Genomic DNA, 13517 nt, shown 5'->3' with positions numbered 1-13517 from the left:
GCATCATAAAATGTGTGCAATTAGATCATGTGTGCTGCAGATACCAGAAAAGGAAGCTGCCTCTCTTATGATTTCCAAGTCTCCATTGCTGACACCCACTGAGTACGGAGGAAGAGAATGCACAACAGCAAGACTGGGGATGCAAGACCCAAAATGAACAAGTGTGTTCTGGGAGGAAGATTACTAGGACAGGCTAGACAAGGAGACCAGAAGGAGCAATCAGGGGAGATAAGGAATAGCTGCAGCAGGTGGACAATAGGAATGTCAACATGTAGTTGAGTACACAATTAACCAATAAGCCTTGGCATTTACATTTGACAAACAAGCATGCAATTGTCAGAGTTTTGTGTCCAATGAGAACTAAGATCAATCAAGATATTTTCCTAAATGAGAGTTTCTTCCATTGTTTATTACCGCTTTTTTACTCCTCCCAAGAAATTTTGGCTATAGGATGTATAATTAAAAAAAAAAAAAAAAAAAAAAAAAAAAAAAAAAGACTACTAGTATTTTCAAAGAAATTAATTTGTTTTCCTTGTGGTCCAGTCAACAACCTTTATGCTCAAACTTTCATTGTTTGGCTACTCTTCCCAAAATGGGTTTTCTGCTTATAAATTTTCTATCCAAGAGTGAATTCATATGAAAGCTGTTATATCAGCAGTGCCCACCACGGCGCCCACCGGGGCATTTATGTGCGCCCACCAAATCATCTGGGTCCGGCAGCCCCCAAAGGTTGGGGACCACTGTGTTATATAATCTTAACAATTGCTGCTGTTCCCACAATAAATGAGAGGTTTTAGTCCAAAATTGTAATGCAAGACAGAACCTTCTACACCATCTCAGTTTCTACTGACAATAGTAAAGGACCTTATGAAACTGTCGTCTAAGTCTCACCTGATTCTTGTTGAAAAAAATTCTCCTATAGAGAATAAACTGACAGCAAGTACAATAAAACTTCAGCAAAAATGTGATATATGCTTGTTGCACTTCTAATTAAATGAAATAGTGTTATATTTAAGTGTGACAAAAGCAAAAAAGTCTAAGATTAAGATTAGAAGCATACTTAACACCAGGACAGACTGAGCAAAAATCTTTTATTCTTCATTTCTTTCTTCCATCTATTCAGACTAGGTTTTCACTGCCAAGGCTCAAGATCAAATTGAAAAATTTACCAAAATTTGATAACTTTATTTATATGTATACACACACACACACACACACACACACACACACACACACACACACACACTTCTTACCTGTGTTACCAGGGGCTCCAATAATCTTTCAACTGCCAGTGTTCTTATCTCTAAACTTTTTGGGTCCCATTTGAAGTTAACACTGCCTGCATTAACAGTAGTCATTTCTGGAGGAAAAAAAAAGAAAAAAGTTTAGTCTTGCTAGGACTTATTCGCCATGATGGATCCATTTTTAAATCAAGAGAAGGATGAATTGAAGTGCTTTGCTCTGTGCCTCCTGCCACTCCCAGGCACTACCCTTCACTGCTCCCACTGGCTGTGATTCTGGGCAATGGGAGCAGCAGGGAAAGCCTCTAGTGGTTTCCTGCACTGCTGTTCGTCCAACGGGGGGTTGGAGCACCAGCACGTGGAGCCTCTTTCTTCCCTTGCAAGCTGGATGCAGCCCACCAGGCTCGCCCTCTTCCTTCCCCCTCCCTTCCACAGTGGAAAGTGGATACTAATGCACCAACTTCCCGGGGGAGGGGGCGGTCTGGAGCTCCAAGACGATTACAGATCACACTGAGAACCACTGTTCTACTGTACATGCCTGAAGTCACAGCAAAGCCCTCTCTTCCACATAAAGAGGTTTCAGGTTTACATCCCCACTGAACTGCCAAGTAGCATTTCACAATTCTCTTAGGAAAAATACCCAAGGCACTGAAGAGACCTGCTACGTCGCTCCAAGAGCGCCATGGGTTTCAACAGAACTAACATGAAGACACAAATTAAAGACATACCCCATTTTAGTTTTACTTCCAGATAGCACTGAGATTGCTAAAACCATCTCACAACCAGATAAGCAAGCAATAAGCAATAACCAGAATCTAGGGAGCCAAGTATTAAAATATTTGTGTGTTTAAAACCAGTTCCAGGTTATTTTACACCATAGCTCACAATTTTTGGCTTTCCATGCTTTAAACATTATCTGCTGTTTGAAGCTACATCCCGCCATCTCCTATATAGGATAGTTAATTATTCTTAAAAGATGACCTCAAACAAACAAAACCCCTTTTTTTATTATCTGTGATTCTTTATACTAAAGAGACAGCATGAAAACATTTTTCAAGAGGAGCAATTTGTTCCTGCATTATCTTGGAAGCAGGCTGATGGAGGATAAGCCCATCTGAGTAGCTATTAGCCAATGTGGTAAAGGATGCAACCCCATGCCCTGGGTGTGTCTAGGCATCTTACAGCCAGATTCTTTGACTGGATGACAGAATAGATCGCTTGAGAATTTTGCTTTGTTCTATTCTCTCTGAAGCATCTGGCATTGGCCACTGCGTGAAGACCGGACACTAGACCATTGGTCTGACCCAATACTGCTTTTTTTGAGTTCTTACAAAGTTATTTTGCCTCTCCCTATTTGTATGTGTGTCTACACTCAAGTCAGTCTGACCCACATAAAGCAGCCAGTTACAGCAATGCAGCCGCAGTTGACCTGCTGAGGTTGACACAATGCAAGTATATGTACATTGCATGACCTGTGTTGACCCTAAGAGTTCTCAAGAAGCTGTCCCATAATGTGACAGTGACAACTGTAAGCTCCATTGCCTATGGGTCCCACAAACTGGAAGCCACTCCACCCTCTTTACAATTCCTATTTTTTTAAATGCCTTTTTCTGATTGCCCACCTTGACAAGCACACTTAGCAACTCACCCTTGTGCCACTTCCAAAAAAAGCAGACAGCAGATACTGGTCTCCGAGGCTTGTGGAGAGAAAAGGCTGCGCAAACACACATATGGATATTATGAATAGATGTTACTGGGCACGGATGTTAATCACATAAACAAGTACATGCCAACAGAGGAAGGAGCCGGTGCCAGCAGGGAGCTGCCTCCATCAGAGGCAGCAGAGCGGAGGGCAGGCTAGAGTAGTGCTTGGGAGGAGTCAGCTTAAAAGCCAGCTCCGCACTAACATCAGCTCCCATGGAGCCACCTGCCCCTTGCGCTGCTGCCTCTATACTAAAGACAGCAGCAGGAGTGGGGGAGGCAAGAGCCAGTGCTCGCAGGGAGCCAGTTTAAAAGCCCGCTCCCCACAAGCGCCGTCTTCTGCCCGCCTGCATGTAAATGTGTAAGAGCTAAAAATGTCAGCAGTAACATGTTTATACAAACATTTAAAATTCCTAGTACCAGAGATGCAGGGAAAGGGGTTCAACAGGCATATCACATAAAAAAAAAGAAAAAGCAACCATACTACACTGCCAGGAAAGCCAACAATAGATCTGGTACTAAGCCAAAGACCTGCTGCTTTTACAATGAGCTGCATGCTATACTTGGCAGACACCCCCCCGTCTCCCAACACCCTACAGACCACTATGCATACCTCTGAAAAGGTGGAGATTGCTGCTCATAGCAGAGGGCTCTAAGAGGAGGAACAGCATGAGTTTCTAGCCATGCTGCAAGTCAGGACTCGTTTAAGACCGTCAGAGTCTAACCTAGTGGTCTCCCACCTTTTTGGGCAGGAGATCACTTTTGAATTTAAGTGCAATTCAAGATCTACCTCAAATATAAATACCCTTGCCCTGCCTCCTTCCCACCCCTTCAAGGCCCCACCCCTGCTCACTCCATCCTCCCTCTCTTCCCCATCCTCACTCACTTTCATCAGCCTGGGGCACAGGGTTAGGGTGCAGGCTCTGGTCTTGGATTAAGGGTTCTGGACTGAGAGAACAGCTCTGAGCTGAGCTTGGGGCAGGCAGTTGGGATGAGTTAGGAGAGGGTTCTAGGTGCAGGCTCTGGGATGGCATTTGGATGCAGGGGTGCTCAGGGCTAAGGCAGGGATTTGCGGTGAAGGAGGGGGTTCATGACTGGGGTCAGAGTTTGGGATGTGGACTCCAGCTGGGCACTGCTGGTGGCACAGTGGGACTAAGGCAGGCTCACTCCTGCCCTGTCCCACTCCCTAAAGCTGCCAGCGAACTCCTTCCCAAGTCCTGTGGTGCCCCCCTCCCAGTTCTGTGGAGATAGGATTCAGAGTAGGAGGGGTTCAGAGTAGGAGGGGGCACCTTGACATTAGCACCCTCCTCTTCCTCCCCCATCCTGCCCAGGAAGCAGGAGGCTCCCCAGGGGGAGGGGCATCTCCAAGGCAAAGAGCAGGAGATGAGCAACAGTGGCAAGAGGAGGCAGCTGAAGTGCGGGCACTTGATAGCCCTCTTGGCCAAACCTGTCAGGATCATCTGTCAGAGGCTCCAAGATCTACCAGTAGATTCTGATCTACTGATTGGTGACCACTGGTCTAACCAGTCCCACCAGGGAAGCATGGATGTGTATTATGAAGGGGAAGGAATCAGGTGTATGCTTGCATTCTTCCATACAATTTAGAAGTGATGCCATATCCAATCCCCAAATGGAGATAAAGGTATTAAATTGTAATTGTTTTACTTGCATGAGAAGAGAGACACAAACTTTGTCTTTGTTTGCACTCCTGCTTTTATATGCTGACCATACATCAGAAACTCAAGGATTCAAAAAGGTAAACGCTTTACAATGATAAGTGATATTGGTAATTTGTGTTGTCAACTTTTTGCAAGAGTTAGGCATATTTCAGTTAAAACACCCACAAAGCATACACCATAATTGTTTTCTCATTGCATTGTGTAAGTTAATACCAGATATGATGATCCTTGTGATAGTCTACTCGGACCTCATGTATAAACAGACATTCCTCAACTCCTAGAGTGAAATTCTTTTAGGAAGACATCCAAAACCACAATCCTTGGTAATTTTCCCCCATGGTTAATTATCTTCACTATTAAAAATTTATCTAATTCCCAGTCTGAATGTGTCTAGCTTCAACTTCCAGTATTTTAAACCAAAATGCAAGCAAGCAGTACCTCAAGTGCAATAAAATAGTGAATTCATCCCTGACAGAGGGCTACAGCCAGCATATCTTCGTACAAATCTTTGGTGGGGAGTTCAAAGCTCAGGGCTGGGGCAGTCTTGGACAGTATGGGGAGGCACCTCCAGCCAGCCGCTTTCACCTCCCTAGTTATTTTCTATACAGCTTTAGGAGAAGCAATCCCATCCCAAGCACATGCCATTTTCCTGGCACAACCAAACTCTACTGTACTTTAAGTTAAGACAAAAGGAAGCCGTGTACTGAATGTGGTAGTCCTAGCTCTTGAACAGGAAGACAAACGCTCTCAAATACGTAACAAAGTTAGGAGGGCAGAAGGTGTCACTGGATAATCCTTTACTCACTTACCTTGCTACAGTTATAGCCACCAGAAAGAGTCCCCCTGGACAGCGTGACTACCTGTTGGGTAGCCCTGCCCTAGCCTAACATGTGGCCTGTGGGCCGCATGCAACCCTCAGCCTGTTTGTTTACAGCCCACGGTGCAGTTTGGGTTTGTGTGGGGCTCAACATGCGGCCCGTTGGTGGGAGCCAAAACAGAAAAGCAGCCAATATAATGGACTTCTGTTGATATGCATTTTAGTAGTTAAATTCCTGGACTGTCATTATTCATTAAAAGTGCTGTCATTTGGGTGGAAGTTGGGTAAATATTATGTTTTATTAATATCAGCAGAAATGACTTAAATGGGGCCTGCATGTTGCGCAGTCTTGCCTTAATCTTTGTATTCATGCCCATCAGTGTGAAAAACTATTTGCATATATCTGCATGTACATGCAGCCACACTTATGTTGCAACCCTCGGCATGTGTTGTATCACTGTGGCCCCCAGGGGCCCTGACCTAAGGTACGGGAGCCCTGACCTAAGGTATGGGAGAGGAAGAGAGGTGTTGTCACCTCTCCATTTCCAAGGAAATCCACTTCACGTCTTGTCCCAAGTGTTCATTCCTGTCTTCCCCCTCTCTTCAGAATGATTCTTCATGTATTGTGAGCATGGATGATCAATCTTTTCAGTTAAGGCAAATGGACTCCAAAAATGTACCTAATATAACCAACCTCCCAAAGAGATTGTAGGGAACTCCCAAATGTGTCAACAACTTTTTACATTTAAAACACTTTTAAAAAAAAAAGTTAGGTCTTCCACCTGAACCTACTTCTGGCAGCCTTATTGCCTTCTCACCACCATTCAAGAGCAAGGTCATTAAGGTCTCCCAGCTACCAAATGCTCCAGTAATACCTAAAAAGCCGGTCACATTCTTATTCTCAGAATCAGGTGCCTTCACACAAAGGCATATTTTTCAACATGTGATCCTGTGTGTCACATCCCGTGAACATTTTAATCCACTACCCCTCCACATCAGGACATGAATAAGGCCCAATGGATCTTGGCAGCTTCTCTACTTTTCAGGCACATGCCTAATTATTTCATTGGGGAGGTGGAAGGCATGCTCTCCTTGAATATCTAAACAAATGCTCTCAAGACCATATCAATGATTTTCCCAAAAGCAAGCATTTTTCAAGCCAAAATGCTCACACGGTAGCCTTCTGCCTTTACTTACATGAACAAAGCTTTTTTCATTCTTGTTTGCCATAAACATGTTGCCTCAAGTTAAACTGCATGAAAGTCAACTGCAGCAAATACATGAAAGTCAACTGCAGCAAATACAGGAGATTCTGTATTAGTTTATCATGTTACAATAAGACTTAAACTAATGGATGACATGCTCAATTTGAGTACAAGAACCATGCTCATATCCTTTTAATTATTCAAAATCATGTTGGTCCTTCAGACTAGCTGTCTGATTTAATCTGAGCAAACTACTAGTTGCCAAAAATTGAACTACTCAGGCAAGATTGCAATCACATGCAGGGAAGCCTGACTTGGTGTGAAGTCATTACTTGTGGTAAAATACATGCAACAAGAGAAACCCTAAAAAGTTAAGTAGATATTTAGAAGCTTGAGACGTTTAAGAGCCAAATTCATCATATAAGTTTTGGAGGAGGAAAGAGGGGCATTTCAATCCAGTATTCAAAGTGAAGAGTTAAAAATAAACTAAGCTAAACTAAGAAAGCAGCATGCTATTTTTACCCTCCCAGTACTACCCTTGCATTTTGACCCAACACTGCAATGCCAGAACCATGTACAAACCTTAGTGCCACAAATCTGCTAACACTGGAGACAAATCTGCATACTGCTGATAACTGAAGTAGTTTGTCTGGCATGGCCATTTACTTTTTGGATCAAAATTGACCGTCTTCCAAACTCACACCTGCAGTCTCAAAAAACAGAGGACAAACAGACCTATCTTCCAACACATACATTTTAACTAGGAATGTAAAATCCTGTTTAATCGGTGAACTGATTAAACAGGGCTGAGAGTTCCCCCTGTCAGGAGACAGGATACTGAGCTAGATGGACCTTTGATCTGACCCAGTAGTATGGCTGTTATGTTCTCAATAAAAGCATCTACTGAAGCAAAAAGTGAGATCTGTGATGGTCCTGCAAGCAATTTTCTATATAGTCATCATCAAAACAATCACAATGATGAATTAAGGCTCCGTTCCAGGGCTTCAGCAGGTCTTTATTGTCAGCTTCATTCAGGAACAGCCAGCTATGTCTTACCCAAAAAGTGACAATTTAGTGACCAAGCCATAAAAGTGAAAAGGCAAAAACTTGCTAAGAATATCAACAATGAAAGAAAATTAGTTATTAATTGAACTGCTTCACCGTGCCTATTCTCTTCCCAGCAGCTTTCAACTCACAAGAATCCTACCAGTTCTTCGCTTGTGACATCTAGAAATACTTATACTAAAATAATGTAAGCTGATAGGTCAAATCTTATGCTCGGCCAGTTACAAATAGAATTCCTACCCCTGTGTATGTTTGAAGAGAAAGCCACAAAAATATTGAAAAACAAGTTACTCAAAGATAGTGGGGGAGGGGAGGAGAAAGAGTATGAAAGTTCTTCGCAATTTGCTTATGCAATGATAAATGGAAGCTGAAAAGTTATCTTGCTACTATTGCCTTAACCATCTGATATGAAGCAAAATGCAGGACAATGTAGCACTTTAAAGACTAACAAGATGGTTTATTAGATGAGCTGTCATGGGCCAGACCCACTTCCTCAGATCAAATAGTGGAAGAAAACAGTCACAACCATATATACCAAAGGATACAATTTAAAAACGTGAACACATATGAAAAGGACAAATCACATTTCAGAACAGGAGGGGGATGCAGGGGCGGGGGGAGGAGAAGGAAGGAAGGTAAGTGTCTGTGAATTGATGATATTAGAGGTGGGGAGAGTGGGATGTCTGTGAGCTAATGGTATTAGAGGTGATAATTGGGGAAGCTATCTTGGTAATGGGTAAGATAGTTTGAGTATTTGTTCATTCCTTCCTGGAGAGTGTCGAATTTTAACATGAATGACAGTTCAGAGGATTCCCTTTCAAGTGCAGATGTAAAAGGTCTTTGTAGCAGAATGCAGGTGGTTAAGACATTGAGAGAGTGTCCTTTCTGGTTAAAATGGCAAGAAACTGTTTTTTCTTTGTGATCTTGTCTGATATCTGTTTTGTGGGCATTAATCCTTTGGCGAAGTGTCTGAGATGTTTGTCCAATGTACATAGCAGACGGACACTTTCGGCACGATAGCTTAAATTATATTTCTGGATGCGCAGGAATATGATATATTTTATGCTATTTCTGGATGCGCAGGAAAGTGCTACGTTGTCCTGCATTTTGCTTCAGCTACCCCAGTCTAACACGGCTACATCTGATATGGATATTCACAATATTAAAACACTGTGGGAAGAGATGTCACCAATACCCAACAATCCCACAGAAGTATTAAGTTTCACAATATGCTCTCCGCTTCCCAATGATATGAAGAGGAATTTTTAGACTATATCTGAATCCAACTGCCATTTAAATAAGTTGACATTGGCTATATATGAAGAGGAATGAGCAAAACAGCACTCATTTTACAAGACGACTACACAGACGCTGAATTTGTAAGGAAACTGAAGGCGGTTTTGGAGCAATTTGATTAGAAGGCCAATTGCACAGCTACAGATGTAGTGGAAGTCTAGCTGATGCAATTACTTCCATTTTGATATATTCTATTTTGTCTTAGTGTAGTTTGAGTTTTGTAGAGTTTGACAGAAGAGACAGTTCATTCAGAAGAAATGAAATCCTGTTCAGCAGGATCAGCTCGCACAGGTATGTCACTCAAGATTTTGGTCAGGCCCCCCTTCAACATTAAGCAACTAGTCTTTACAAAGAAAATCTATCTTCTCACAGTAGGTATGCAAAGGAACAGGTACAGGACAAGCAGCTCTTAAATCCATGTTAGCAGACTTTGTAAGGGAACTAAGACATGTATAATTGTGCTTGTATTCTCAGGAAGGCATGTGATTTGGAAAGCACATCAATTTCCACCTTACATGGCCATAGGGGTTTCTAATGCACCTATCAAAACAGTGTCTAAGCTCTTCCAAGAACAGATATAGCCCAAACCATCTTCCATTTGTCTGCTCCACACCACCACCACATTAAGAGACAGCCTTTGAAACACTTAACTCTTTTTAAAGCAGCTTCTGAAGTCCTCAATGGTATTTTACAAAGAAACACTGAGGAATTGCCTAACCCTAAGACAAAACTAAGCCAACCTACCTGGCATGACTCAGGGCTGTGAAAAATTTAACACCCTGTGTAACACACTGCTAGGCTGATGTGACCCCCACTGTAGACAAAGCTAGATCAAAGACAAAATTCTTCCATTAACATAGGTATTGCCTTGAGGCAGTGGATTTATTACAGCAATGGAAAAAACCCTTCCATTGCTGTAGAATCAACAAGAGAGTCAGCAGTACAGCTGAAGCTGTACTAGTGCAAACTTTGGGCTTGTCTACGCTGGCAGATTACAGCGCAGTAAATCTGTTCACAGCACTAACTCCTGAGGTATCCACATTGACAAGGCAGTTAGTGAGCACAAAACTCCACAGTTGCTGCACTCTAGGTAAGCTCTCTCAATGAGAGACTTACAGCTTGCTGTGCGGTGGCTACAGCACTGGGATGCCAGCATGAACACTGATGTACTATTGTGCTGTGACAGGCCTCTGGTACCCATCCCACAATACCTGTTCTCACCTCTTTGGAGATTGGTTTGACCTCTACAGTCCTGTCCTTTCTTTAGGAGGCCAGTCCTCAGACTCACCCTTTCAAAATTCCAAAGGAATTTTGCTCGGCAACACATGGGGTGATCTCGGTGCGTCTTTCCAGGTGACCATGCCTGCTCCACACACCAGATAATCCCCTACTTGAAGCCATGCCAAGATGTTGGACCTCATCAACATTTGGGGAAGAGAAAGCTGTGCAGTCCCAGCTGCGAGCCAACCACAGGAATTATGGTGGCAATGGCCATATATTGAGATGTATGACCAAAAAGGGCCATGACTTGGATGCAGAGCACCGTCAAAGTGAAGGAACTGCAAAATATTACCACAAAGTACAGAGGCAAACCATCACTCCAGTGCTATGCCCATGACCTGCCAGTCCTACAAACTGCTGAATGATGTACCTTGGGGTTACTCCAGCTCTGAAGACCCCTGTGGATACTTCAGGGCCTCAGAGACCACTCCAGAGTAGACTGGGCCAGGAAGAGGAAATAGTGGATGAACGAGAGAGGGCCCATAGCCAAAAGACAACACAGCATCCACAGACTCATGCAGTCAGGGGCCCTTTTCTATGCCAGAGGAGGCTAGCCAGTCACAGCAGTCAGAGGTTGGGGAAACAAATGGCAGAGGATGCATACCTAGTGTGGTTCACTGTCCCATGCAGTGGCACTTAGACCACTTATAGCAAGAAATAAGAACAAAGGAACTTTACAGCTTGAGCTAAGAGCCAGGTGGCTTTACAGCTCAAACTGTCAATGCTCCTACACTAAGCTCCAGAGGTCCCAGGTTCAAATCTTCCCAGTGGCAGTTACACTAGTACCAACCAAGGCTAGTCAGATTGGTACTGAGTATGTACTCTCACGTCATGACTTAAAAAAAAACAAAAAAAACAGGCTTCTCAGATGTCATCGAAAGTATCAGGCAGATGCTGGTCAATCCACTTCTGCAGGTTCCTTGGCAGAGCTGCTTATTCATTGCTGTACACAGGCAAGCCGCAGAAGGGAAGCTACAGTCTTATCCAAGACCCTCCCATGCTTCCCTCAGCAGCAAAGTATTTTCCAGGATGAACCAGCCTGTGGAAAAAGTGGGCATTACTGATTATAGGGGCCTCTGCAGTGTGGGCTCTCCCCAAGACGCATAAACCCAGATTACAGTAAGGCCCTGGCCCAATGGTTAACTCACCATTCTGTCTTGTGTGTGCTCACCCTGGGACAGCCAATCAGTGCTTGCTTAAACTGGGTCACATCAGCGCTTTGTGTAGTGTTTAACAATGGTCCCTCCGTAAAACGTTGCATTTTGGCTTCACGGATTTTAACCTGGAGATTCCAGACTTCCTTGTTATCACCAGCTGAATGGCTGTGCCAGGCAAGGAAGTGCCTCAGAAGAGTAAAGATGACAATGAATGAGGTTATGCTTCAGGCAGCTACTGAAAAGAACTGAAGACGTGGCTGCAGCCCGTGTCCCAAAACTGTTTTCCATGAATCTTCACCATATTTTGGCCACTATCCTGTCCGCAGTTGGCACCTGCTCCTTCCCAGTCCAGCAGACTCCCACAGGCACTCGACCCACATCCCCAGGCAGTTTAGCCCTGCTGAACTGCAGCACCCATTGCACAGCACAGACAGTAACGCTGCATAAAATACCCAGACATACACAAGTCCATAAACATGCCAGGGCCTCACCTCCTCCCTCCTGCAACAAAGTGCAGATGTGCCACACTGCATGTGTGTTGTAATATTTGGTGTTTCTAATAAAGGAAATTCTTGGCTTTGAAAGCAATCTTTATTCGATTCTACGGCAGCACGCACACACCAGCAAAGCACCAGGCCCTTCTCTTTCAGAGCATCACACAGACTAATCACAGTCATGCACTAGCATTGCAATTACTGCACTCCCATGCATAGCAACAATTACTACGTTTTTTCAGAATTTCCCAGATACTTATGGGCCACACTAACAGCCCTGGTCTCAGGCTGTTCCAACAGCCTCCAGGCACGGAGCCTCAGCAGGCCAGCCCTGACTGAAGCTTTTGCTCTTCCATTCACAAGTATTATGGAGGGTACAGCACATGGCTATAAACACAGGGATGTGGTCATCAGCCAGGTCCAGCTTCCCATCACCGATGGGCTTTTAAACAACCCAAAAAAAACACACTCCAGAGTCATTTTACACCTGCTCATCCTGTTGAACTGCTCCTTGCTGCTGTCAAGGCTCCCAGTCCATAGCTTCATGAGCACTTTTCTGGACCAGCCTGCATTAGTCTCATGAAACACCCACCATGATCCACAAGCACCTGGAGATCCGTGGAAAAACATCCCTTCTGATTAACAAACTCCATCTAGGTGGTATTGTGCCAGAATTGGAATGTGTGCCATCTATATTGCCCCTATGCTGTTAAGGAAGCCCATCTGCGCAAAGCCATCCAAAATGCCAAGCGTGGTGTCCAGAGTCAGTCTTTCAGAAAAGGATGCAACTAAAGGCCCTGCAACCTTCCATCAACCAGAGTCTAACAGTTGATTTCACCATTCCAAATTGATAGGCAGCCAATCAGTAGCTGCTTGGAGTAGCCAGATTCCACAATGCAATCTCCAAATGCTTCACCAGCACAGAAGTGTAGCTCTTATTCACATGTCCATGCAACACCAGGGTGGGGAACGAACTCACCACACTGTCCAATGACCGTGGCTTTCCTCATCCTGCAGCCACTGCTTGTCATTCCCGACTTTCAAGACTATGTGATCCCACCACTCAGGGCTTGTTTCCCAAATCAGTATTCCACTGCGATCAGCACCACCATGAATGCCACAAGCCATTCATACCATAGTTACTGTGCATGGCAAGATCAATGTGACTCTTCATTGTCACTTTGCTGCTTAAGGAATAACTTGACTGCCACATGATGTGTTAGTCATACCGATCAGCATTTTTTTTCCAATAGTCTGGGATCCAGTCCTGCAGACTGAAGAGGCAGAGTGTGCAGCACAAAAGCCATTAAAAGACTGGACCAAATGCAGACCGCCACAGGAGCTACTGAGATGCAAAGCCAGGCACTATAGGGCATTGGACCCAAGCAACAGCAGCCTCTGTCCAAAAGGGTCTGAGCTCCCTACAGAAAGAGATTGCTGGAAGGGAGGGAAGAGTAGAGGAAAAGGATGGGGGAAGCTGCTGCAAAGCCCAGGCTCACTGTGGACAGAGGCTGGTCTATGGCCACAGCCCATCTACAGGGGATCCCGCAGACAGAGGCTGCTTTGCAGTGGACAGGGGCT

At 44.2% G+C, this 13517-nt stretch overlaps 1 protein-coding gene across 4 annotated transcripts in view; it reads right to left on the bottom strand.

Annotated features, from left to right (window-relative positions):
* CTNNA1 (catenin alpha 1) overlaps positions 1-13517 on the bottom strand; it is a 152998-nt gene that overhangs the window by 129125 nt on the left and 10356 nt on the right. For 3 of the 4 annotated variants that reach the window (XM_075900135.2, XM_075900136.2, XM_006115779.5), the window contains exon 2: positions 1254-1360. In XM_075900135.2, coding sequence (XP_075756250.1) covers positions 1254-1358 — 105 coding nt within the window. In that variant the 5' untranslated portion in view covers positions 1359-1360. Of the gene's footprint in view, positions 1-1253; positions 1361-2889; positions 2956-13517 lie in introns of all 4 variants that reach the window. The other variant, XM_075900137.2, reaches the window with a different exon arrangement.

This window comes from Pelodiscus sinensis, chromosome 16 (genome assembly GCF_052426305.1).
Source record: "Pelodiscus sinensis isolate ZL-2025 chromosome 16, ASM5242630v1, whole genome shotgun sequence".
NCBI classification, from domain to species: Eukaryota; Metazoa; Chordata; order Testudines; family Trionychidae; genus Pelodiscus; species Pelodiscus sinensis.
Note: the sequence above shows the minus strand (reverse complement) of the source record. Positions and strands in the feature narration are given on the sequence as shown.